The sequence below is a fragment of the Mercenaria mercenaria genome, chromosome 6 (assembly GCF_021730395.1).
Source record: "Mercenaria mercenaria strain notata chromosome 6, MADL_Memer_1, whole genome shotgun sequence".
In the NCBI taxonomy this organism is placed as follows: Eukaryota; Metazoa; Mollusca; class Bivalvia; order Venerida; family Veneridae; genus Mercenaria; species Mercenaria mercenaria.
In genome coordinates this window covers 25,496,735-25,520,786 of record NC_069366.1, presented here as the reverse complement: position 1 = coordinate 25,520,786, position 24,052 = coordinate 25,496,735, and the positions used below count along the sequence as shown (strand labels likewise).

The 24,052-nt window shown below is 37.2% G+C and overlaps 2 protein-coding genes across 2 annotated transcripts; one reads left to right on the top strand and one right to left on the bottom strand.

Annotated features, from left to right (window-relative positions):
- LOC123550254 (uncharacterized) lies at positions 1–14,574 on the bottom strand. Its single transcript, XM_053546721.1, has 5 exons — positions 14,255–14,574; positions 8,669–8,701; positions 7,378–7,527; positions 2,530–2,679; positions 1–8 (listed from the first exon to the last, which is right to left on the bottom strand). Exons 1-5 carry the CDS (start codon positions 14,289–14,291, stop codon positions 1–3), a joined length of 378 nt encoding a protein of 125 aa, XP_053402696.1. The 5' UTR covers positions 14,292–14,574.
- Positions 14,575–22,026: 7,452 nt separating this feature from the next.
- On the top strand, positions 22,027–23,043 carry LOC123550255 (uncharacterized). The gene is made up of 2 exons (XM_053546660.1): positions 22,027–22,583; positions 22,758–23,043. The coding sequence occupies exons 1-2, from the start codon at positions 22,377–22,379 to the stop codon at positions 22,929–22,931; spliced, it is 381 nt and encodes a 126-aa protein (XP_053402635.1). The 5' UTR covers positions 22,027–22,376; the 3' UTR covers positions 22,932–23,043.
- Positions 23,044–24,052: the final 1,009 nt, after the last annotated feature.

Here is a 24,052-nt window from a genome sequence, read left to right as displayed (position 1 = left end):
TTAGTAATCTGTAATAAAGTTTATTTCTTTCATCATAATGACACTGATAATTTCTAAGAAACCCCATTTCTCTCTAGGCTCAACAAGTTAAAGAGTCAGAGATAAAAGGTATTGTATTTTTAACTAACCTGAGCACGAAGTGCTCAAAGGTGAGCTTTTGTGATCGCCCTGTGTCCGTCGTCCGTCCGTCGTCGTCAACAATTTGACTGTTAACATTCTAGAGGTCACAATTTTGGCCCAATCTGAATGAAACTTGGTCAGAATGTTACCCATAATAAATGCTTGGAGGAATTTGATATTGGGTCATCTGGGTCAAAAACTAGGAAATCAGGTCAAATCAAATGAAAAGCTTGTTAACACCCTAGAGGTCACAATTTTGGCCCAATCTTAATGAAACTTGGTCAGAATGTTTCCCTCAATAAAATCTTGGACGAGTTCGATATTGGGTTACCTGGGATCAAAAAATAGGTCACCAGGTCAAATCAAAGGAAAAGCTTGTTAACACTGTATAGGCCACATTTATGACTGTATCTTCATGAAACCCAGTCAGAATGTTAATCTTGATGATCTCAAGGTCCAGTTCTGTATTGGGGTATCCGGGATAAAAAACTAGGCCACCAGTTCAAATCAAAGGAAAAGCTTGTTAACACTGTAGAGACCACATGTATGATCTTATCTTAATGAAACTAAGTCAGAATATTAATCATGATGATCTATGGTTATTGTTTAAATCTAGGTCAGGTGGGGTGAAAAACTAGGTCACTAGGTCAAATCAAAGGAAAAGCTTGTTAACACTCTAGAGGCCACATTTATGACTGTATCTTCATGAAACTTGGTCAGAATGTTAATCTTGATGATCTTTATGGTTCGAATTTGGGTCATGCGGGATCAAAATCTAGGTCACCGGGTCAAATCAAAGGAAAAGCTTGTTAACAGTCTAGATGCCTAATTTATGACTGTATCTTCATGAAAGTTAGTCAGAATGTTAATCTTGATAATCTAAAAGTAAAATTTGAATCTGGGTCATGTGGGGTATAAACCTAGGTCACCGGGTCAAATCAAATGAAAAGCTAGTTAACAGTTTAGAGGCCACATTTATGACCATATCTTAATGAAACTTGGTCAGAATGTTAATCTTGATGATCTCAAGGTTTGAATCTGGGTCACGTAAGGTCAAAAACTAGGTCACCAGGTCAAATCAAAGGAAAAGCTAGTTAACACTGTAGAGGCCACATGTATGATCATATCTTAATGAAACTAAGTCAAAATGTTCATCTTGATGATCTATAGTTCATGTTTAAATCTAGGTCAGGTGGGGTAAAAAACTAGGCCACTAGGTCAAATCAAAGGAAAAGCTTGTTAACACTCTAGAGGCCAAATTTATGACTTATCTTCATGAAACATGGTCAGAATGTTAATCTTGATGATCTTCAGGTCAAGTTCGAATCTGGGTCATGCGGGGTCAAAATCTAGGTCACCGGGTCAAATCAAAGGAAAAGCTTGTTAACAGTCTAGAGGCCATATTTATGATTGTATCTTTATGAAACTTAGTAAGATTGTTAATCTTGATGATTTTTAGATCAAGTTCGAATCTGGGTCATGTGGGTTAAAAAACTAGGTCACCGGATCAAATCAAAGGAAAAGCTAGTTAACACTTTAGAGGCCACATTTATGACCATATCTTAATGAAACTTGGTCAGAATGTTAATCTTTATGATCTTTAGGTCAATAGGTCAGATGAGCGATACGGGGCCTTCATAGCTCTCTTGTTTAAGTTACAGGCTTGAAATATGTATGACATGTACAGTTTTGCGCACCGATCTTAAAACTGACTTTCAGTGAGCATGAATGTGACCAACTTTCTAATATTTTAGCATCAGTGTGCCATTTTAAACATGTGGCTTATATGTGGCTTATATTACTCAGGTGAGCGATTCAGGGTCATCACGACCCTCTTGTTTTTCGGAAAGTGCTATTTGAGAGTGAGTGACTTGGGTTTTACGGCGAATCGACACAAAGATGGAACAGTTCATTTTAGAAATATAGCAGTGTAAGGGCAAGGACAAGGCTCCCAAGATGCCAGAAACGCAGCCTCCCAAAATACGTTTTTTTTTGTATTACCTGCTAAATGGTCGCTGTATTTATAGGTATACCCGAAGCACAAAACTGTTTTCCTGATCCATTTTCAATTATTACAGTTGATATCTTATTGAAATACTGTTTTATATTAAACTTTATTATGGAAATCCCTTCATTGAATGAAGAGTTACAGACCGGATAGGAAAACAACCCTCTAGACAGTTGACCGCCGTGTGTGACCGTGACCTTATAGACAAGAGTATAGGTTTTGCTCATGAAGGGCAATAGTTTTGGCAAGTAATAGAGTTATTTAAATCTCTTGATGAATGACAGTTATGAACAAGACACAAAATTGTGGATGGACGGACGGACGGAAACTGTTTTTCAGAGAACTAAAACAAATATAAGAGAATTTGCAGTACTTTAATTTACACTAACTGTTGGTCTTACCTATTCTGGAAAAAGAACCTGGAATCGTTTTTATAGTCATTCCACCAGCTTCAATCGAACTTTCATCTTCGACGAAGATTTCTACTTCATCAAGTGTGTTTGTGAGATCAGGTGTCGTAGAATCAAGAGATACAGTTATTTCTGTGTTCCCTGAAATACAAAATTATGGCATATACTAATTTTTGTGTGTAATACAACTTTAGTTATATGTGAAAACAAAAAATGATAAAAATACAGCGATGACAAAGTAAATAAGTCAGTAGGCTAGGGTTATAAGATAACTACAGTAAACCCTGTCTATAAAGACCGCCCTTGATTTATGCCTGCATGAGGAACCCTTCGGTAAGTTATTTATCCTGCCGTAGGGAAGGCTCGCGGTATGAAGAAAGAAATCATTTGTGCCTGGACGAGGAAATCCCTATGGTAGATTATTTATCCTGCCGTAGGGAAGCCCGCGGTATGAAGTTAGAAATTATTTATGCCTGCACAAGGAAAGCCCTACGGTAGATAATTTATCCTGCCGTAGGGAAGGCCCGCGGTATGAAATAAGAAATTATGTGTGCCTGCACGAGGAAAGACCTACAGTAGATTATTTCTCCTGCCGTAGGGAAGACCCGCGTTATGAGGTCAGCACCTGTAATATGCCTGTAAAAGGGAAACATATGAGAAAATGTATCGTGGCTGCCATAGGGAAGTCCTTGAGGTGATAAAGAGTTGCTGTAACGTGAATGCTAGGAGAAAGCACCTCAATAGTTAAAGAGTAGCTGAAAGGTGACTGCTTGACGGAAGCAATACGATTGGTGTCATGGTATAGAACTTGAATATCAAAACGGGGAGAAAACGTGTAGGCGACCGGATAGCTCAGTCAGTAGAGCATCGGAACAGTATTCCGAGGCCCCGGGTTCGAGTCCCGGTCTGGCTGCACATTTTTCTCATCCTGTGACATTTGGCGCCCAACATGGGACCGTGACGGCATTACACTGGTTAGTCTCCGACGCCTGTAATTGCTTTTATTTAAAGTACCCGCTGAAATTCGAGGACGAATTTCAAAATGGTGGGGAAATACGTCACGGTATAGAACTTGAATATTAAAACGGAGAGAAAATGTGTAGGCGGCCAGATAGCTCAGTCGGTAGAGCATCGAACGGTATTCCGAGGCCCCGGGTTCGAGTCCCGGTCTGGCTGCACATTTTTTCACCCTGTGCTATTGGCAAGGGGAAGCTTTGCGGTAGGAGGTGAGTAGCTTTAACGTGACTGACGGAATGAAATTCCACGGTAGGTAGTGTGTAGTTGTAAGGTTACAGACGGAGGGTAGCCCCAAAGTAGTCTGAATAGCTGTTACGTGACAGACAGAGGGAAGGACCTCTGTAATTAGTGATTACCTGTTTCGTGTTTGCCAAAACAGAAGCTTAAGCTTATAATAAGATACTGTTTATCTGTAACTAACTAACAAATGGAAACCCCGCAATAGGTAGCGAGTTGCTGTAGGAGAGAAGTCCTTCAGATGATAGTGAGGATCTGCTACCGGGCTATCTGAGGGAGGCCCTTAGTAAGTAGTGAGTGGCTGTAGTGACTAACACAGGAAAGTTCTACCTTAGGTAGTTAGTAGCTGTAATGTGACTTACAGAGGGAAGCCCCACGTAATGTAGTGAGTAGCTGAATCTTGACTAATAAAGGGATGCCCCGCGGTAGGTAGTGAGAAACTAATATATGCCTGAAAGGGAGAATGTCATCAGAAAGAAGATAGTGAGCAGCTGTGATATAACTGATGAAAGGAAGCCATCAGTAGGTAGTGAGTAGAGCTACATGACTCCGAACAGAAACCCCTCGAGAGATATTAACGTAAGGGAGTCCTGTGGTAGGTAGTATCTATAACTGGCTGAAGAAGAGAAGTCCCAAAATAGGTAGTAAGTCGTTGTAATGTGACTGTCGAAGGGAAGCGCCTCACTTGGTAGTGAGCAGCTGAGAATGGTGTGCCGAAGGGAATCTTCATAATAGATAGTGCAAAGGAGCCACTCACGTGATTGCCGGCGCGAAATCCCGCGGTCGGTAGTAGGTGATTGCAATGAAGGAGGGAAACCTCGCGATCGGTAGTGAGTAGCTTTAACATGATTGCTGGAGAAAGGTCCCTCTGAAGGTAGTAATTAGAGGTAGCGTGACTTGACGGAGGGAAGCATTATTGTAGTTAGTGACTTTCTATATAGTGAATGACGGAGGGAATCCCTTAAGTAGGTTGCAGATAGCTGTTACATTACTGCCATGACTGCCGAAGGTAAACACTTCAGTAGTTAGTAAGTAGCCGTTAGGCTACTCCCTATGTAAAGACCATCGGTAGATAGAGAGTAACTGTTTAAAGTTTGCAGAAGGGACGCCCCTGAAAAGAAAGTGAGTAGCTATTAATTGACTGCTTAAGGGAACCTCTGTAGTAGTGCGTTAACGAATCTTAAATTACTGGCTAAAGGAAGCCTCTCAGTCTTCTGCTACGTGATTGCAAAGATAAGCCCCTCGTAGGCAGTAATTAGCAGTATTTTGATTGCCTAAGGATGCCCTCTGTAGTAGTAAATAGCAGTATTGTGATTGCATAAGAAAAAGCCATCGTAGGTAGTAAGTAGTTGTATTGCGATTATCTAAGGAAAGCCCTATGTAGGCAGTAAGTAGAGTATTGTTACTGCTCATTAAAATCCTCCGGAGCGAATAACTGTAACATTCTTGCCTAATGAAATCCCTGTTGTATGCAGTCTGTAGCTGCTACGTGACTGCTGGAAGGCAATCCTTCAGTAGATAGTGAGTAGCTGTTACGTGACACCTCAGTAGTTAGTGTGTACCTTGTAGCTGTAACGTGACTCTCCGCGTGGTAGCTTCTCAGGAGGTAGTGAGTAAATGCAATATGACTGCTGGACGTAAGCCCCCGCATTAGGCAGTTAGTAGCTGAAGCGTTTCATCTGGAGAGAAGCCCCTCAATAAGTAGTGATAGCTGTGACATGACTGCCAGCGGGGAAGAAAACAAGGATGAATATCCAACAGAGAAATCCACGTTCTAAAAACGCAGCCTTGCGGTAGGTAGCGAGTATATGTAACATGATTGCCAAAGAGGAGTTCCACGGTAGGCAGTGACAAGTTCAAATGCTATTGCCGAAGGAAAGCCTTGACATTTGTAAAGCAGCTACTACATCATTGCCGGAGGACATCCCTTCAATGAACAGTCACTGTTTTAGGAGACTGTCTTCTCAAACCAGGAAGTTAGTAGTTGTTACTTGACTGCCAAAGGGAAGCCCCAAAGTAGTTAATGAGTTTCTGTTATACGACTGTCAAAGGGAGTCCCTTCTGTAATAAGTAAATAGCTGTAACGTGACTCTAAGAGAAAAGCTCGCAGTATATTGTACTTAAAGGTTAGTTTTTGTGTAACTTCCAAAGGGAAGCCCCACGGAAGGTAGTAACAAGCTGTTACTTGACTATCGTATGGAGTTATTGTTACTACCAGATGGAATCCGAGCAGCTACTAATTTGAAGTTGTTACATGACTACAACAAAGCAAATTCGAAGTAGTTACTGAATACAAATTATTTGACCGGCGGAGAATTACTCTCAGTAGGTTATTTGAGAAGCTGTTACGTGATTTCCGAGTAGTTGACCAGTATTTAAACGTGTCCGAGGGGAAATCCTGCAATATGTGAGTAGTTGTTACAAGACTGACAATGGAAATATCTGTAGTGGTGGAATGTTCCTTGACATCCGCAGAGAATGGTCAGTCAATGAGTAGTTGTTATGTACTTCCAAAGGGATACTTGGAGTAGTTTATGTGATGTATTGATGATATCATGTGACTGCCGGCGGGATGCATCACAGAAGTTGGCGAGTACTTGTAACCTAACTGCAGAGGGAGTCGCTGCACTTTGCTTTATCCATACAGAGAGATTCACCACATATTGCCCTGTCCAAGAGGGGGAGTCACTTTACGTTGCCCTACCCAAACAAATACGCAAAAGCACATTCTCAAGATATACTAATCGGTCGTTATGGTAATGCATACCCAAGTAAACATAAAGTGGCTGAAAATTCACCGTTCATCCTTCAAAGACTTGTTTTCTTTTTCAAAACACAGTGAAAGTGATATACATCTTTAATTATTCATGTCTAAGCACAACCAACCGTTGTTCATTGATATATATTAGTTTGTCATGGTTAGCTCTTTTACAGTATCCAGGGTACAGAGTTATCTCTTAATATCATATAAATATATGTATTCAAACATAAAATCATGGTTACATGCATAAGTTAAAAGGAACAATGTAAACTCGGAATCTTTCAGTTACAAAACGCCATAATTTTGCAAGACAGTGGTTAAACGTGCATACGAAAAATGTAAAGTTTAAAACTGAAAAAGTAGTAGATTATTTTGTAGGTCTTTTTATTTTCTTGAAGTCTAAATCATAAAAGATATCCATAAGCATTAAGATTACAAATATACATCTGTTGTTAATTCATCACAACTAAGCACTCGAGAAAAATCTAAGATAGCTAAGATAATTTAAGTCGAACCATGAGAAAACCAACATATGTCATTTGCGACCAGCATGGATCCAGACCAGACTGCGCACCCATCCTGTTCGCTAACGGTTTCTCTAATAGCAATAGGCTTTGAAAGCTAAAAACATGAATCCTGACCAGACTGCGCAGATGCCAAAGTCGCAAATGCACTATGTTGGTTCTTCATGGTGCGGCTCATTTGTGTAAGGCTTTTCATCTCATTGTAAGGTTATTTATTCTTAACATATCTATAGTTAAATGGACTGCTATATACTGCATATTACTATTAATGCATACTAAAAAAAAACAATGTTTCAATACCATCAGCGTCAGAAAGGGCAACATTTGTAATGTGCTCCGATTCAATGCCTTGGAAAAGGTCTGGTATCATTGGTTGTATTATTCCAACAAAGACATCTGGTCCTCCTAACGCAGCCAAAAGTGAGTACTGTAAGTCAACTTGGAACTTTACTAAAAAAGAACAGTACTGGAGAGTTAAAAGCGAATGTTATGTTGTTACTTTAATGGTATAAGTCAACATTCTGTCAACATGTTGCAATAATATTCGTGTTTTTTCTTCTTTTTTCTCATTTTTGGTAGATAAAATATGTTCGATAACGACACATGTAATCTTTTTCTGAAAATTTTGATATATAAAAATAAATGTTTTATTTACTTTGTTTAAAAATGCTTCTGTCCAAATTATATACAACATACTACAAGAACAAATCTGATTATACATTCTGTTGTGCTAGCTCAACTGACTTGGTAAAACATGTATTCTCGTGCCCAGGTATTGTTTGGTAGCTGCAGCAATATCAACAAGGGCAATTTCATCTAATGATTAACAACATGATTGTTTACATATTGCTAGTTGTAAAACCTATGCCAGTATCCAGATCAGGCTTTTTATTAAGCTAAAAATAGCCAGAATTATAACTACAGAAGAATAAATCGTCCTACAATACCACATAAGACACTTTGACGAAGCACAAGTATCCTGTTAAGTATATCAGGGAAAAACATTCACGTCATGGTGTATGAAGTTTCATAGGAATCCATTTGGAAAAAGCTTACTACAAATAACATTAACACACAAATAATATGATTTACAATTGAACTCATTTTTAACGATAATACTTGGCTTTCAAATTATGGTCCTGCAGTTCTAATACTAATTATACTACGTCAGATTGTCACAGATATCGAAAATGAGACGAACAGTTATGGAAAAAGATTTCAAAATATCACAAAGAAAACAATTAAGAATGTCGCGTACATTTGAATTTTTTTCAGTGAAGGTATAATATCTGAAGCTTGGCTTCGGTCTACTTTACCTGCTGTTAACCTGATCTTGTTCCAGCATTTTGTACTGTACAAATACTAACGTATTCTCCGCAAGTAACTGCCTAGTTCTCCACACGAATCAAATGTGGAAAACGACTTATTTCTTTACACAATGACAATAAGCAGTCCTCATGGGAAATACACGCCTCGCACGGGGATGAAACTCATCCCACGATACGTAAATCTGAGCTCTCCCTATTGAACTAACCGTATGGGTTCGTTTAAAGGGTTCGTTTAAAAAAAGTAAATTATTTAGAATACTTACCCGTGACTGGCGGACTATCTGCAATAACTGAAACTAGAAATAAGCTTTAATTAGGCATGAAAAACATAAAGGCGACCATATATGTACGTTTGGCATAAATTGTAAGTAGGAAGACACAAACCTATACGAGTATGTTGTATGTCTTTGATATAAAAATCTTATATATTATAGCTATAGCTATTTAAAAAAAGTTCTTCTACTGCCCATGAAAAGAAAAACAAAGTGATGATCAATGTGTCTGCCAAAATTAAGGATCCTAAAATAAGTTCTTTGCTGAGCGGTAACGGTTTATCAGCAATCTTTTGTACGCCAAAGACTATGTGGTGGAATATGTTCTACGCGTTGGTGAGTCTGCTAGCCGTTTCGTTTTCCGCTCAATGAATAAATAATGCTTTGACAGATGATCCAGTATATTTCAACACATTGCACTGTACATAAGCCCTTACCCACTAGATAAGATCTTACATAGCATTTGATCCTTAAAGATCAATCACAACATAGTGACCTACTTTTTCCTCACAATCATAATACTGGTATATTTCAGCTGACAGGTCCCTGACTTAATGTATTTTAACAACTTAACTGCAAACGTATTCAGTAAATGTATTTTTAGTATATTTTTAAAAACCTAGATGAGATTCTATCTTATACCGTTTTAACAAAGCGTGGTCTAAACTCAATACATCGAATACATACTGCTATATTCTTTCAATAAAATGTTTGTACATTAAATACATTGTCTCCAGCTACGTTGGTTCTACCTATGTGCCCACCCGTGACGAAATGCACGGAAGGGCACCTAGGGCCTTCCTCCGCCATAAAAAGCTTGGAAGTCGCCAAATGACATAAATGCGTAGGTGCGACGTGAAATCCATAAATTAATAAATAAAACATAAACACATTGTCTAGATCTTGACCTTACATTATTTCAATATAATAATTTTGTAACTGGATACTTGTACTTCTTTTTTATGCAAATTTTGTAATATACCACCAAGGAAATACAAAAAATACAGTTATGCTATTGATCGTCTTTAAATGTGACCTTTACTTTTGAGATAGGTACCTACAGTTTGCACGCGACATTAATCCTCATTAAGACATTAATTTCTGGCAAATAATAAATAATTGTTTCGTGAATGTCAAAGTTAGCTCTGGGAACAGCCTGAAAATGATCATTGACCCATACGCAATTTTATTGCGATGGTACGCCTCTTGAACATTCAAGGGTATCATTTTCTTGTGGCAGATCACCTAGTAATCAATATGATAAATTCACAAGGAAGGCACAAAAATCGATATTTAGAGAAAGGAAACTATAGACTTACAGAGAATTTACTCTTTATCATATATCAGAACTTGTCTCAGTAACCATTATAAGTGAGACTGACATGGAACCTGATACCTCCCTTCATACAAATTGCTATATTGCATATTCCAAATGTCACAAAAAACATTCAACATGACAACTTTTTATTACACGTTTTGAGTGAATTATCGACAACTTAAGAGTAAATATATATCAGGTATTTCCACAGTGAAAAATATTAAATATTTTTTTCGCTCGTAAGAAACTATAAAATTGATAAATTTTGTCAAAACATGAAATATAAGGAACATTTGTTTGTTTCACATGTAAGATCAAAATATCTTTCCCTCATGGACACCATATCTTACTTTTTCACTCATAGCTGTGCCATTCCTGAAAATATTGCATCTGGTAATCACTCGTGACGGATATTTCAATATTACACTGAATCAAACAAATATCCTCTATATCCTACATGTGTGTAAATAAGATGTTACAAGTGGAGAGTTACAAATTTTATTCACTCAAGATAAGATTCTTTCACCGGTTGTAGGTACCCGAGAGCCGGATATTCCCATCTGCACCTATAACCAGTGAGAAAATCTTTTTCTTGCATACTGATTTCAAGAAATAAAAATAAAATCAATCGAACGGCTTTCATTTTAAAACTATTTCTTATAGCAGCGTATTTAAACAAAGCGCGTGAAGCTAACGTCCGTAAACAGGAAAGACGTCATGACGTTTCAAAGACAAATAACAATGTTTAGTTCCGGTTTTGTTTTATCAGTTGCAGCGTAACGTTATGAATTTTTGATAAAATAACGTGTTTTGACTCGAGAAATATACTATCAGGAACAAGGAGGAACTGTCAAGGTATTGGATTTTTATCCCGTGTTTTTTTTTAAATAAATATAAATTACTACATAAATCTGTTACATATATGTAGTCCGTAATACGTCATTTACAGCACGAGGTCATCTTTCACCCCGGGGTATAAGATGACTTACACCCCGGGGTATAAGATGACTTACACACCGGGGTATAAGATGATTTTTCCAGCACCGGTAAAAATACCGGGAATCCCCGTCTAGTATGCAAGAACAACCTGTCTAGTGCAACCATCACTAGGAAGTCTGAAATTTATTTGTTGTGAAGAGGAGACTAGTTTACTTACAAGCTTTTTTGTTTTTTATTTGTAATTTTTTATTGTCAGTTGCATAATGCACTTCGCACGTGGTTCGTAAAATATCACAAATTGCACCTTTTTTCAACAATAACCAAATATCCGTTATTAAATATTGTATACCAGCATATCTCAACAGTAAATGTTTAACCTTTAGCTTGCTGCTGGCAAGTGATTCTGCCTTTGCGACCAGTGCAGACCAAGATCAGCCTGCACATCATGGTCTGCACTGTTCGCTATTCAGTCAGAAATTTGCAGTGAATATCCCTTCGAATAATAAAGTGTACTGCCAACTTGAATGATGAACCAGTCCATTTTAGAAATTTAGCAGGCTATAGGTTAATATACAACTAAGCCAGACAGAATTTCGAATTTCAAAGTTTGCTAATAATATTGGCATCCGCCTAAATAGAAATTGCAAATCTAAAGATATCAGTAGCCAGACTATTTTCGCAAGTTACGGCGGCGCTGGGTTGGGGATGGGGTGTCAAATCTGAGAAATTATTAAATGACTCAGTTTTGGGATGTTCCGATATGAATGGGTATTTTTGAGGGTGAAATAATTTTTAACTTGACCCATATACCTGACTCAGTTAAACAATTTTCTCACCACAGTAGAAAACCGTAAAAATCCAGTGTCCCAAAATTAAGATACTTTTATTATATTCTCATTTTCTTAGTACTAAATATTCTGTGAGTTAAGTATCAATAGCTTTCAATATTCAACATTACTAAATTCTGCCTAGGTTACAGTCCTTCCAGCCCTGGACTAAGTGCTGATTTTGTCTCTGAAACCGTTTTACATTATAACCGCAGGGTCTGATATCTTTAGCTAGAAATAGTAAGCAAACCGCGACGCAATGAACCCACTGTTTTAACAAAATATATTTTCTTTTAAGTAATATGTTCCGGGATTACAACGCCTGCATTTTTGTATTTTGGTAGTTTCTTTGTTATACAGGCTCCATTACCTCAGATAATTTCTATAAATTCTAGTTTGTTTAGTTCCGCCTATCGTTTTCTCGTTTGGTTCAAACCCGTTATTTAGAGATATTACCTAAAATTTTAGCTTATGAAAAACAATTAAAAAGATACTGCTGATTGCTGAAAATGTAACATTTAAGACTGAATATAATACTTAACTCTTGATTTGATCATTTTGAAGCATATTATTTAAGATTTTCTAAAACTTGTTATATACTTTCCATGTATCTGCTCTTGCAGATAGTCTTACCTTTACACAAATTTAATCCCCAACCATACCTGGATTAATGCGGGAAGAACTTATCTCAATGCAAAAACGTTGTTAAATACATTATTATTGTGTGACGTCAGAAAATGTTTTAAATCTAATAAAATAAATTCAGATCCACTATATAAGCCGAAATTTAGATATATGAGCCGTGCCATGAGAAAATCAACACAGTGGGTTTGCGACCAGCATGGATCCAGACCAGCCTGCGCATCCGCGCAGTCTGGTCAGGATCCATGCTGTTCGCTAACAGTTTCTCTAATTGCAGTAGGCTTTAAAAGCGAACAGCATGGATCCTGACCAGAATGCGCGGATGCGCAGGCCGGTCTGGATCCATGCTGGTCGCAAACCCACTATGTTGGTTTTCTCATGGCGCGGCTCATATTGTTATTTGTATCATATCACACATCATATATAATAACAAGAAAAAACTCTTCAGTATTTACCATGAAAATTGACATTACAATGAAATGACTTATCACTAAAGTTTTAACCAAATATTTACTTCATTATTGCTATTAACTTGTGTCATGCTGGTGAACAGGTAAATGCATGACAGGATTAATATTTAGTGTCATTGATCTCTAATACTATGTCCATGTTATTTTAGCTAACGATCATACGCCGCTTTTCATGATATTGCTCTCTGTGTATCATTGAAAGTTCTATCTCAACTGCCATATCAATACATCTGCAGATGACTTTAAAGTGTAGTTCTGCTTTCGTAACATGTGCAAATGTTGACATTAGCTCAACCCTTGGCTACAGGGCGCGAACGCTTGCAAATTCACCAACACTAAATGATCGCGCTCAATAAAACCGATCTTGCAACTTTTATTTTCGTCGTGTTGAATGACCTGTAGAATGTCCACTTTTTCTATTGTATTGGGAAAAGTACCGTTACTATCAGTTTTGTGCCCATGCTGCTTGTCCACGGGCTAAGGAATCGCATAACGTACTTATTACATCTATCAATGACTTGTATAGTCTTTTTTTTTGAGAAGTCACATCTTTAAGTAATACCGACTGAAGGTATCATAACATGGTTTTATTCACATGCAAATTACTAAATATACACTACCGTATCCTATATAGGTATACGGCTCAGACAAAGGGGACGGACCAGGTGCAAACGATTTCTTACATTGCCAGTCGAGGTTGGAACACTACCATGTCAATGACCTGTACTGCCCTGTAAACCTATCTCTTTATTTAAATTCATAGTATGCTCATGCCTGACAGAAGGGCGAAAATACGATAGCGAAGAATGAAATAACAGAATAAGAGGTTAGCGTGACGTGGTTAACATGATGAAATTACGACCGAGGACAACAACATGATAACACAGCGCGAGTATATTTATACCGGAACTACACTACCTCTTTTTATTACGGTGTTCGAGTAGTGACATCGTGCTGTCGATCCTTACAGAGGTAAAGGCAATAACATGATCCGCCAGCACGATAACACGACATTGATATTACATTATCACATCATATTACCGTGCTGTTTCTTTATGTTTCTTGCTGTCGCATCGTGATAACTTAATTTCGCGTAGACGTGTCACAATTTCATGATCATGGTAAAATTTCAGTGACGACAGACTGTTTTATAACTGGCGACAAATTATCGAATTTTGGTTAAGGTTGAAAGTACGTAGAATGAAATAAAATAAACCATGGTGATATTATTTTAACCTTGGTGCGTTTATCTTGTAAATTTTACACAAAAGGAAAAACAAAGAAAAAAAGAACGAAAAAGAAAAACCAAAAAAAACCCGAGAAAAACAGATTAATGTAATTATTACATAAGAAAAAGAAATAAAAAATAGTTAAATCTTACCAGTCAGAGAGAACAACTGAAGAAGTAAACAAATCATGGTGCCTGGCAGTTCTAGTCCTAAAATTCCCACAAAGTAAAATCTTTAAAAGTCTTTACTTCACGTCACCAAGATGGCTAGACATTCAAATATATAAATGACAAATGGGAGGCTTAACTTTTCTTTTAAAACATGAAACAGACAGATTTCACCAGTCCATAGATTTCAAAGAAAGTATAGGTATATCTTCTCGCGACTTCAAAGAAGTTAATGTCATCGAGGCAGGCATGTATCTATTATTCATTTCTGGTACGAACTAATGGTATATTTTCTTGAGCTTAAACCTGGCAAAATCATCTTAACAAAATTAACTATAAAAAAAAAAGAAACGATATGCTCAGTTTTGCATTTTAAGTTACCATCAACCGTACCTTGTAATTTTTTCTACGTTCTTAGAAACAAAATATCATTTAGAAAATGGAAATGTTAACACGGGATACCTGCTTCCTAAATAATAATCAATAAATTGGCATGCTTTAAAACTAAAAAGCTGTGCATGAAACTTCAGGTATGAAACAATTTCCCTTTCTTCAGATACACCCCTGTGTAAACTTTCTTGACCACGTTCATTTATGTGTAGCAATTAGTCAACATATCTAAAGTATATTCTGACTGTAGGTAGATTTAATTATTTAAGAGCATGAATATGACACTAATAAAATTATGTAATAATGCGGAGGCATTATTGGACGAACCATATTACAATTTATTTTCGGATAGTAAGGACAATACAATTACATTGAAAAAGTGAAAAACCACAGGTTGCCAAATACGATATATATTAAAATGTTACAGGCTCGGTTCGATTGAGCCTGTTCATGGACGGTAGTGAAAATTCAGGCTACCGTCTACGCCCTCTAGCCCCGGGTTGAGCAGAACTTAAATATTTATTCATGTTACTAGTTCACAATACAATCTAGAGACATCCGCAGATGTATTCATACATGTTAACACGATTTTCGATAGACTCTAACCTTCTTTTGCATTTACTTTAAATCAATTGTAAATACAAAAACGTTCGATATCATAAACAAAAAGTAAAACAACTGAATTATGGATAAGTTATACATCCATTGTAAGTGTCGCACTAATATCAACTCAATTTGATCAACTCTTATAAAGATACTGCTGCTGAAGACCACAAGGACGGACTAATGGACATTGACAAAGAGTGCTTTTCGTAGGTGATAACAATACACTAAAGGATAAAGATTTTGTTTTGTTTTAATGACTTCGTATTCACTCGGAGCTGCTACTCTGCAAAGGTTGTGAATATCAAAATTAGTACAGTCATAGTTACTGCCCTTTCGTTAATAAAAAAATTGCACTCAGCAGCCAGCATGTTGTAATGGTAAATCAATTCGAGTTAATAATTGGTATGTATACTATATCTATTCAGCTGTTTCCCTGCATCTGTAACTGAAAACTCTTTTAAGTGTGTCCAGATTTATTTCTTTTTAATTGTTTAAAAACTGCAACTTTCGTCCTTTCACATCTTATCTTGTTAACGGTTAGTCATATCGAGCTGGTACGAAACTTAACTTGAGTGTTTGGTTTACTAATATTTATATATCTGTGTTTGAAATAAAAATGTACGAGAGAGATTGTCCTTTAATAAATTCAGGCAAAACAATAGTAGACCTGGTTTAACTGAGTTTCTTCATGGGAGGTAATGGCGTGTGCAACACACCACACGTCCCAAAGCACCGGCTTAAGTGAATTTCTACACTTCACTTATTAAATGAACTCCATGATCCCAAAGGGCCAGATTATACGGCAACACTGAAACTAGGTAAGGGGACACCTTACAGCCGTGACACGGCACTTAATGCTGATGAGTTGAAAGTCACTGACGAGGAACTAATGAGTGTGCCTTGTGAAGCCCTCCTAAATATCATCTTAATATTCAGTCCATTAGAGTATAGACAAACCACCCAGGCAGTAGGTACACCCTTCTGGATTGTTATTTTGTTGTTCAAATAGATACACACTTGACATCAGTTAATAAATTGTCCAAAGATCTCTGGTAATCAGCCCAATATATAGTATAAATGAACCGCGCCATGAGAAAACCAACATATTGCATTTGCGACCAGAATGGATCCAGACCAGCCTGCTATAGCGATGTCGCCATCACGAGCCTCTGTGAACCATCGAAGAACGGCTGTCTTTAACTCCCCGTAATTTCCCTGAAAATATAAAAAGAAAACACGATGAGCACTCTAACGTACAAATCGTATTCAACTCTATATTTGATTTAAGTTTAACTCATGATAGGCTTAAGAGTGAGGTTGGGTGCGCACCATAAACCGGTTTAAGCTCCCCAGTGGTGTTTTTGCCACTGACCGTTCCAAGGCGGTGCCCCACTGTGTTCCTTTGTTTGTTTTGTATTGTCCTCTTGTGTAGGCTTTGTGTGTATGTGTGTGTGTTCCTTTGTTTGTTCGTTTTGTCCTCGTGTGTTGGCTTTGTGTGTGTGCACGTGTATGTGTGTGTTTGTGGTGTGCACGTCTGCGTGCTGTAGGTTTCGTTTTGGGGAGGCTGCGATTTTGGTACGTGGCATTCCCTGTTGATATTTGTCTTTGTTTTAAAAGTAGACAAAACTCATTTCATTATGAATAACCTGTGGGCCGGTGGTCTAGTGGTAACACGCTTGACTGTCAATCCAGAGGTCCGGGGTTATAATCCCGGTCCAGGCACTGGAAATTTCTGAGATGCTCTTGAGTGTCTCCCACCTAACTGGAGGCCTGTACTGGTTCTTCCCAGGAAAGAGGGCTTTGCGTGTATCGGTACTATACACCGGGCACGTTAAAGAACCAGACTGTCTATTCGAAAAGAGCTAGGCTAAGTTAGCCGGACACGTCTGTATCTGAAAACTTCCCTGTCTGTTGTGGGGGCTTTATCTCACTCTGTCCCTCTGGTCATATCGCTCTGTGTCTGTACTAGTAGAGGATGATTTCGCGCCCTGTGTGGCTGCAGTTACTGTAAAGCGCCTTCGAACGTGTTTATCATGAAAAGGGCGCTATATAAATCTGGTATATAATAATAATAATAATAATAATAATAATAATAATAATAACGCAATTAATCAAGTACACGTAATTAAAAATAATAAATTTAAAATTGTAACTTTAATACAGTTCTCATATTCCGACGCTTTGGTTCCAATTTTGTGTAGCCCTCTTTCATTGAGTCTGCCTTTTTTATCCAGCCCGAGAGTATTTTTCGGTATGCCGAACATTTTGGCAATTTCTGTTTTTGATTTCTGTCCTTTTTCACATTCCATTAAAGCATTATATTTTGTCTCAAGAGTCTTTGGGTCTAATTTTCTTTTAATTCCTTGTTTTCCGGTAGCCGACTTAGCTATCCTCCGTTGCCGGGTCCTTCACTAAGTTGTTCGACTTGCATATTTCAAATCTGGAAATGTGAAATGTGTAAGCAATCAGCCCTATTTAAAGTAAAATACAGACATTCTTTGTTCTGATTTTGTTTGACACATACAATTCCTTAATTAAATCATTAAAGTGAACGAACATCATCTACTTAAATTTGTTTGACCTATACATGTATTAATTTCACAACGTGCTAAAACTACGCACACCGATAAAAGCGTAAGTAACACTAGAGGCATACATACACTAAATAGAAAAATGGCGCGAAAAAAATGGTAGTCGCATAATGGCGGATACAAATTGTTCTCATTTTTTTTTAGGTTGTAGAGCTATTTTCCTTATTTTCTTTGCAATTTTTTTGCTAAAGTCACATGACAAATCTATGCTTGACACAAAGGTAGCATTTTCATAATGAAATAACATCATGACAAAATTTTTCATGGAAACTTAGATCATACACCACCAGTGGGGTCTCATTTTTTTAGCTGATTTTTGCAATTTGTGTGTTTAACTGAAATTATTTTTCTTGCATGAAACATGACCCCCACTTTTCTTTTGATTTTTATTTAGCATTGACAATACTCTTCTAGAAAATGTAGGTTACAGACATTTAAAATGGGTCCTGATGTGTGCTTCGGCCATTGGAAATAGGTCAATTTCATATAGAATAAAGAACAACAACTACTTAGTGTGTTATAACCTAGAGGTGCGAAGTTTTTGCATCATGAAAAGATTTGTGGCAGATAATTTTCTGTTCGACCCATCAGGTATGATTTACATTATAATTAAGATGAAGGGACCAGACAGGGAGTTAATGAGTTCAGTTATCGGTGTTCAAGTCGAACAATATATAAGTAATAAGATCGGGACCAGACTATGAGTTCTAGCGGACGAGGGTATTCGAGTGATCCGGGTTCGAGCCAATGGGAATCGACAGTACATAAAATAATTAACATATTAACTAGAATGTGTCTGTAGGACACAGGGTGTGCCGCCACCCCCACTGGTACATTTGTCACAAATAAGGAGAAATAATTCAAATGTTTGCAGTCTTAATGGGGTATAGCCTCAACAAACATTTTATGAAAAGGATTCATTATTCTAGGCCATATACTTTTTTGAGCTATGAGCATCACAAACAAAAAATCCACTATTCTGGCTATTTCAAGGGCCATAACTTTGCAATTAATGCTAAGACTCTCAGGAAGAATGCCAAGTGTGCAAGGACACATCATGATAAAGATCCAAGCAATGTTTCATAAATTTACATCAAATACTTTTTGAGTTAGACACATAATTAGGTGAAAATGTGCATTTTTTTACTATTTCAGGGACCATAACTTTAAAAATAGGGGGTGGAGTCAGCCAAAAAATAAGAGGTGTGTAAGTTTATATCATGATTAAGACTCATGCAAGGTTTCATGAATCTATATCAAACACTTTTTGAGCTAGGCTTGTCACAAGGTGAAAATGTGCATTTTTGACTATTTCAGGGGTCATAACTCTGAAAACAGGGTGCGGACCAAAATGAAAAATAGGAGGTGCGCTAGTTCATATCATGATTGAGACTCATGCAAGTTTTCATAAATCTATATCAAACACTTTTTGAGCTAGGCGTGTGACAAGGTGAAAATGTGCATTTTTGACTATTTCAGGGGCCATAACTCTGAATATAGGACAAAAAAGAGAGGTGCTCAAGTTCATATCATGATTAAGACTCATGCAAGGTTTCATCAATTTATATCAAATATTTTTTGAGCTAGGCACGTCACAAGGTGAAAATTTGCATTTTTGACTATTTCAGGGACCATAACTCAGAAAATTGGGGGCGGAGCTAGACGAAAAGTAGAAGGTGCGCAAGTTCATATCATGATAAAGACTCATGCAAGGTTTCATCAATTTATATCAACTACTTTTTGAGCTAGGCGTGTCACAAGGTGAAAATGTGCATTTTTGACTATTTCAGGGGCCATAACTCTGAAAATAGGGGGCGGAGCCAGACGAAAAACTTGAGTCTCAAGTCAAAAGCTATTGATAGCATCAGGTATATCAGACTTTAGGTTCCATGTTCACCGCCGTTTGAACACATCTGCGGATGTCTCTTAAATTGCTTTTTGTACTTTTAGCATGTGTAAATGTTGAGTTCTGCTCAACCCGGGGCTAGAGGGCGTGGACGGTAGCATGCATTTCCACAACCATCCATGAATAGGCTCAATCAAACCGAGCCTGCAACATTTTCGTTTTTGTCGTGTTGAGCGACCTGTGAAGTTTCCACTTTTCTTTATTTTACCAAAATATTTAACCAATATGTTCCAAGTTAAAAAGGAGAATACCTCTGTCAAAATTCAAATCAGAGTTATGTATATTGTTTCTCCTCATGAAGACTTTGATAGTTAGTTTCAATTCAAAAGCTTTGATGGTAACACAAATAGTTGCCTTTATAACAAACAACAAAAAAACAAAACAAAAAAAAAACAACAAAACTTTAACCAAAAAATTCTAATTTAAAAGCGGGCATAACCCTATCATAATTCAAAATAGAGGTATGGGGATTGTTTTACCTGCAGTAGACTTTGATAGTAAATACCTACTTTATACCCCCATCACACCAAGCTCGTTTTCAATACATTCTAAAAATGTAGCCGAACGGGCTCAAACTGCTTCAACGGAACAGACGTAGCAGTGACGTTCTACAGTCTGTCTTAGAACTTTATGGACTGGCTCGGACGGGGTTGAACGGGCATGGTGCTCCAGAACTTTGGGCCTGCTCAAAATTTTCTGCCGATCATCCCGTCCTGCACTTAGACGGACTGACAACGTTCTTAAAACGAGATGGACGTACTACAGGGTTTTTTTTGGCCGATTTTATAGCCGATATTCGGTCATATTCCCAATTGAAAAAAGTATGGTTTTTTTCCCAAATTTCATGCAAAAATTCCCAATCGAAACTTCCGAACAATAAAATGAATATCGATCTTTTTTCGGGAATATCAGGTACGTAAAACGAAGGCGAAAGCCGTAGTCTAAACAAATATACATGCGCGGTGTTATGTAAACGAATTACTTCCCTTCCACTACAGTATATATAGGTAAGGGAGATCACGGCGTACGATAATGCAAAGCGTCTGGCGATCATGACATTGCCGGAAAGCGAAAGTAAATAATTGAAAGAAATAATGTCTCACAATTCAAAGTATTATGTGAAGAAATTAAAGAAAACGGACAAAAACATTCAAAAAATTGACACCCTGTTTAAACAGGCTGCTCTTTCTGAACAAAGACAAAGTACTGAAGCTACTATTAGTAAGCAACATTCCGAGTCATCGGACACCAGCAAGACCGAGTGCCCCCTGCCTGGCGTATCCTGTGAAAAACAACTGAATAAAAATGCCAGTGACGATAGTGATGAGCAAGAGTCTGAAACTGATAAAACAGTGCCTGTCCCTGACCAGCGTCTGTTTAGCTCTAGCAAATATGAGAGCCGGTATGACTGGCTATATTACAGTTGTGCCAAAGGTGGTTATTGTTGCAAATTGTGTGAGCTGTTTTCATCTACAGATAAGGACAATGTCTTCATTGTTGGAACTAATCTAGGGGACCACCCCAGTTGTAATTCAGAGGGCCATTTTAATGCCAAATGCCACAAAAATTCTGTGTCAAAGTATGTTTTGGTAAATAGTATTGCTGCATCTGGTAAAGTGAAAAAAAAAACAGTTGCAGACATGTTGACAGAAACTGTAGAAGTTAAACAAAAGAAAGAGATTGAAAGAAATAGGCGCTATGTGCAGTGTTTGGTTAAGATTTTTATATTTTATCATTACTCAGCGATGGGCCCTTGACTGTTTTGAGCCAATGCTAGATTTTATAGCAGACTTGCGTCCTCCTTCTATAGCCGAGTACATGGATGCACAACCTGCCATGGGACAGTCATCTTTCATAAAATATGCTTCATCTACAACAGTAACAGACCTCCTTGCTTCCATGAATTATGTACTGGAAAGAGAACTAGTTGAGAAGCTGCGTGCAGCTCCTTATTATGCTCTTTTGGCTGACGAGTCCTCTGATGAAGCTCATAAGGAGCAGTTTGCTATCCTGGTACGGTTTCCATATGACAAGTCTGTGACTGACCACTTTCTTGGTATAACCCATGTTGAACGCACTGATGCAGCATCACTTATGCAAGCTATTGAAATATTTCTACTGGCCAAAGGAGTGGACATCAAGAAGGCATATTTTGTTGGATTTGATGGTTGTAACACCATGAGTGGTAAGAATAAAGGTATTAATATAGAGAGCTGCTCAGTTACATATTTCTCTAAATTTTGAATGAAAAAAATCTTTAAAAAAAAAAGGCAAAATAGACCAATTATCAAAACATCATGTTTTTTTCTTAAGTTGTTTGGTCAATCAGTAACCAGATATAGAAATTGAAATGCCATGAAAATGTGATTAACCTATCAGTTTATGTACAATGCATACATCGCTGGGAAATTCTTTGATATTCCCCAGACTTGGAGTATTTTATATTAATTTATAAAATATTTGATAAATCTGATGTATCAAATTAATGTTTTAAGTTTAAAAATAATGTTATCTGCATTTCCAGGTCTTCAGAGAAGATTCAGAAACCACCTACCATATCAGATCTACATAAATTGTCGTAATCATAAACTTTGCATTGTGTGTGAAGTATTTAATGCAAAGTTTCCTTGTGTTAGAAGATGTAGACAGCCTCCTCTTGAGTGTCTGGAAACTCTTCCATTATAGTTCTCAGAAGTACGTCATATTTATGGATGCACAGAAAGCATACGGAATGAAAAATCTTAAAATAGTACGGGCTGCAGCGACAAGATGGCTGTCACACGGTCATGCATGTAGACGACTTATTGAACGCTTTGTACAGGTGAGTTTTAAGTTTTCTCACTGTTTCTACAGTTCTGTTGAATTTACATTTGTATACCTGAATAAAAATACAATTTTATTAAAAGTTCAAAGGGCAATCATGGTGAACACATAAAAGAGAATCCATGCGCTGTTTTAAGGTTGTAGATCATTCTATAGCATTTTATTTTTTTAGGTTCTAGATTCTCTGGACGAAATGATCGATCGAAGACATGATCCAGAAATCGAGGGTATTCGAAACATGCTGTGTTCAAAGAGCACTTTCGCTGGCATATTAATATTGTGTGACCTACTAGAACCAGTCATCGTCTTCAGCAATTACCTTCAAGGGGCCAGCATAGACTTTTGAGGAGGCTACCTTTTTGGTGCGTGGCATTCCCTGTTTGATATTTTTCTTTGTTTTTTTTTTCTCACAGGTCAATAAAAAAGTCAAGGTAAAATATTCCCGATGAAAATTGCCATTTTTTTTCGTCTAGTCCTAAGGCTTAATATGTAAAGATCAATTTTATACAAAGGATCATTTAATATTCCCGTTACATGTACTGTAAATTAATTAAATAAGCTTGTGTCGGCGCGACGTTAAACCCAACAAAATAAATAAATAAATAAATAATTAAATAAGCCAATGATTTGTTTGTTTAAAAGATGCAATACATAAATTTTGTTCATTTGACTTACTGTAAATTTTCAAATAAATTCATGTCAGAAAAAAAAGATCAAGTTATGAAGTTATTATTTCAGGATCTGACGGATGCACTTTACCTCCTGATTGAAAGATTTCGTGAATCCCTCCGGACTCCTGACACAGATTTGTACTTTTCAAAGATGTCAACCCTTTTTCTGGAAATTGATGAACGCACCAATCTCAGAAGGAGAATGAGGTACTGTAATTTATTTTATATTAATGAATTCCTCAACCAGTATTTTGATTCTCTTTACAGGTTTCATTATGGAGTACTTTGTAGTGTTTTACAGTACTAATTCTTATCATGAATAGAAGTAAACTAACTGATACTCATAAGTTAATACAAATTGAAAGTGTATGACATTATTGACATTTTCATTTTCCAGGGCCACAGGACTTCATGAACCAGAACAGCTTGTAGCTGAGGTAACAGTGCCCAGAACACACCGTCTCATACAAGAAATAGAAGATGCTTTTATCTGCTCACCAGTTCTTGCTGCATTTGATGCTTTCAGATAAGAGTCAGTTCCAGATAATCTTGAAGAACTCAAGGACTATAAAAAGGTATATTGAAAATGAAATTAAAATACATGTCTACCCTGAAATGGTATCTGTATCATAAATTGTAGTTTTCAAATTAAAAATTGATGGTGTAATGAATTACAGAAAGGGGGGGTCCCAGTTAGGTGTCTGCGCAAAATGTTTTTTGATTTTATTTATACTTTGTGGTAATATACCTACATGTATTAAGTTTCATTAACAAGTGTTACTGTTACCAGTTTTGA

Excerpts from the sequence above, each read along its gene's own strand:
- LOC123550254 (XM_053546721.1), bottom strand. The coding sequence starts at position 14,291 with ATGATTTGTTTACTTCTTCAGTTGTTCTCTCTGACTG. Across the intron at positions 8,702-14,254 it reads TCAGTTGTTCTCTCTGACTG|TTTCAGTTATTGCAGATAGT; the intron begins GTAAGATTTAAC and ends GCTTATTTCTAG. Across the intron at positions 2,680-7,377 it reads TGCCCTTTCTGACGCTGATG|GGAACACAGAAATAACTGTA; the intron begins GTATTGAAACAT and ends TTTGTATTTCAG.
- LOC123550255 (XM_053546660.1), top strand. The coding sequence starts at position 22,377 with ATGCAAAGTTTCCTTGTGTTAGAAGATGTAGACAGCCTCCTCTTGAGT. Across the intron at positions 22,584-22,757 it reads TTATTGAACGCTTTGTACAG|GTTCTAGATTCTCTGGACGA; the intron begins GTGAGTTTTAAG and ends TTATTTTTTTAG.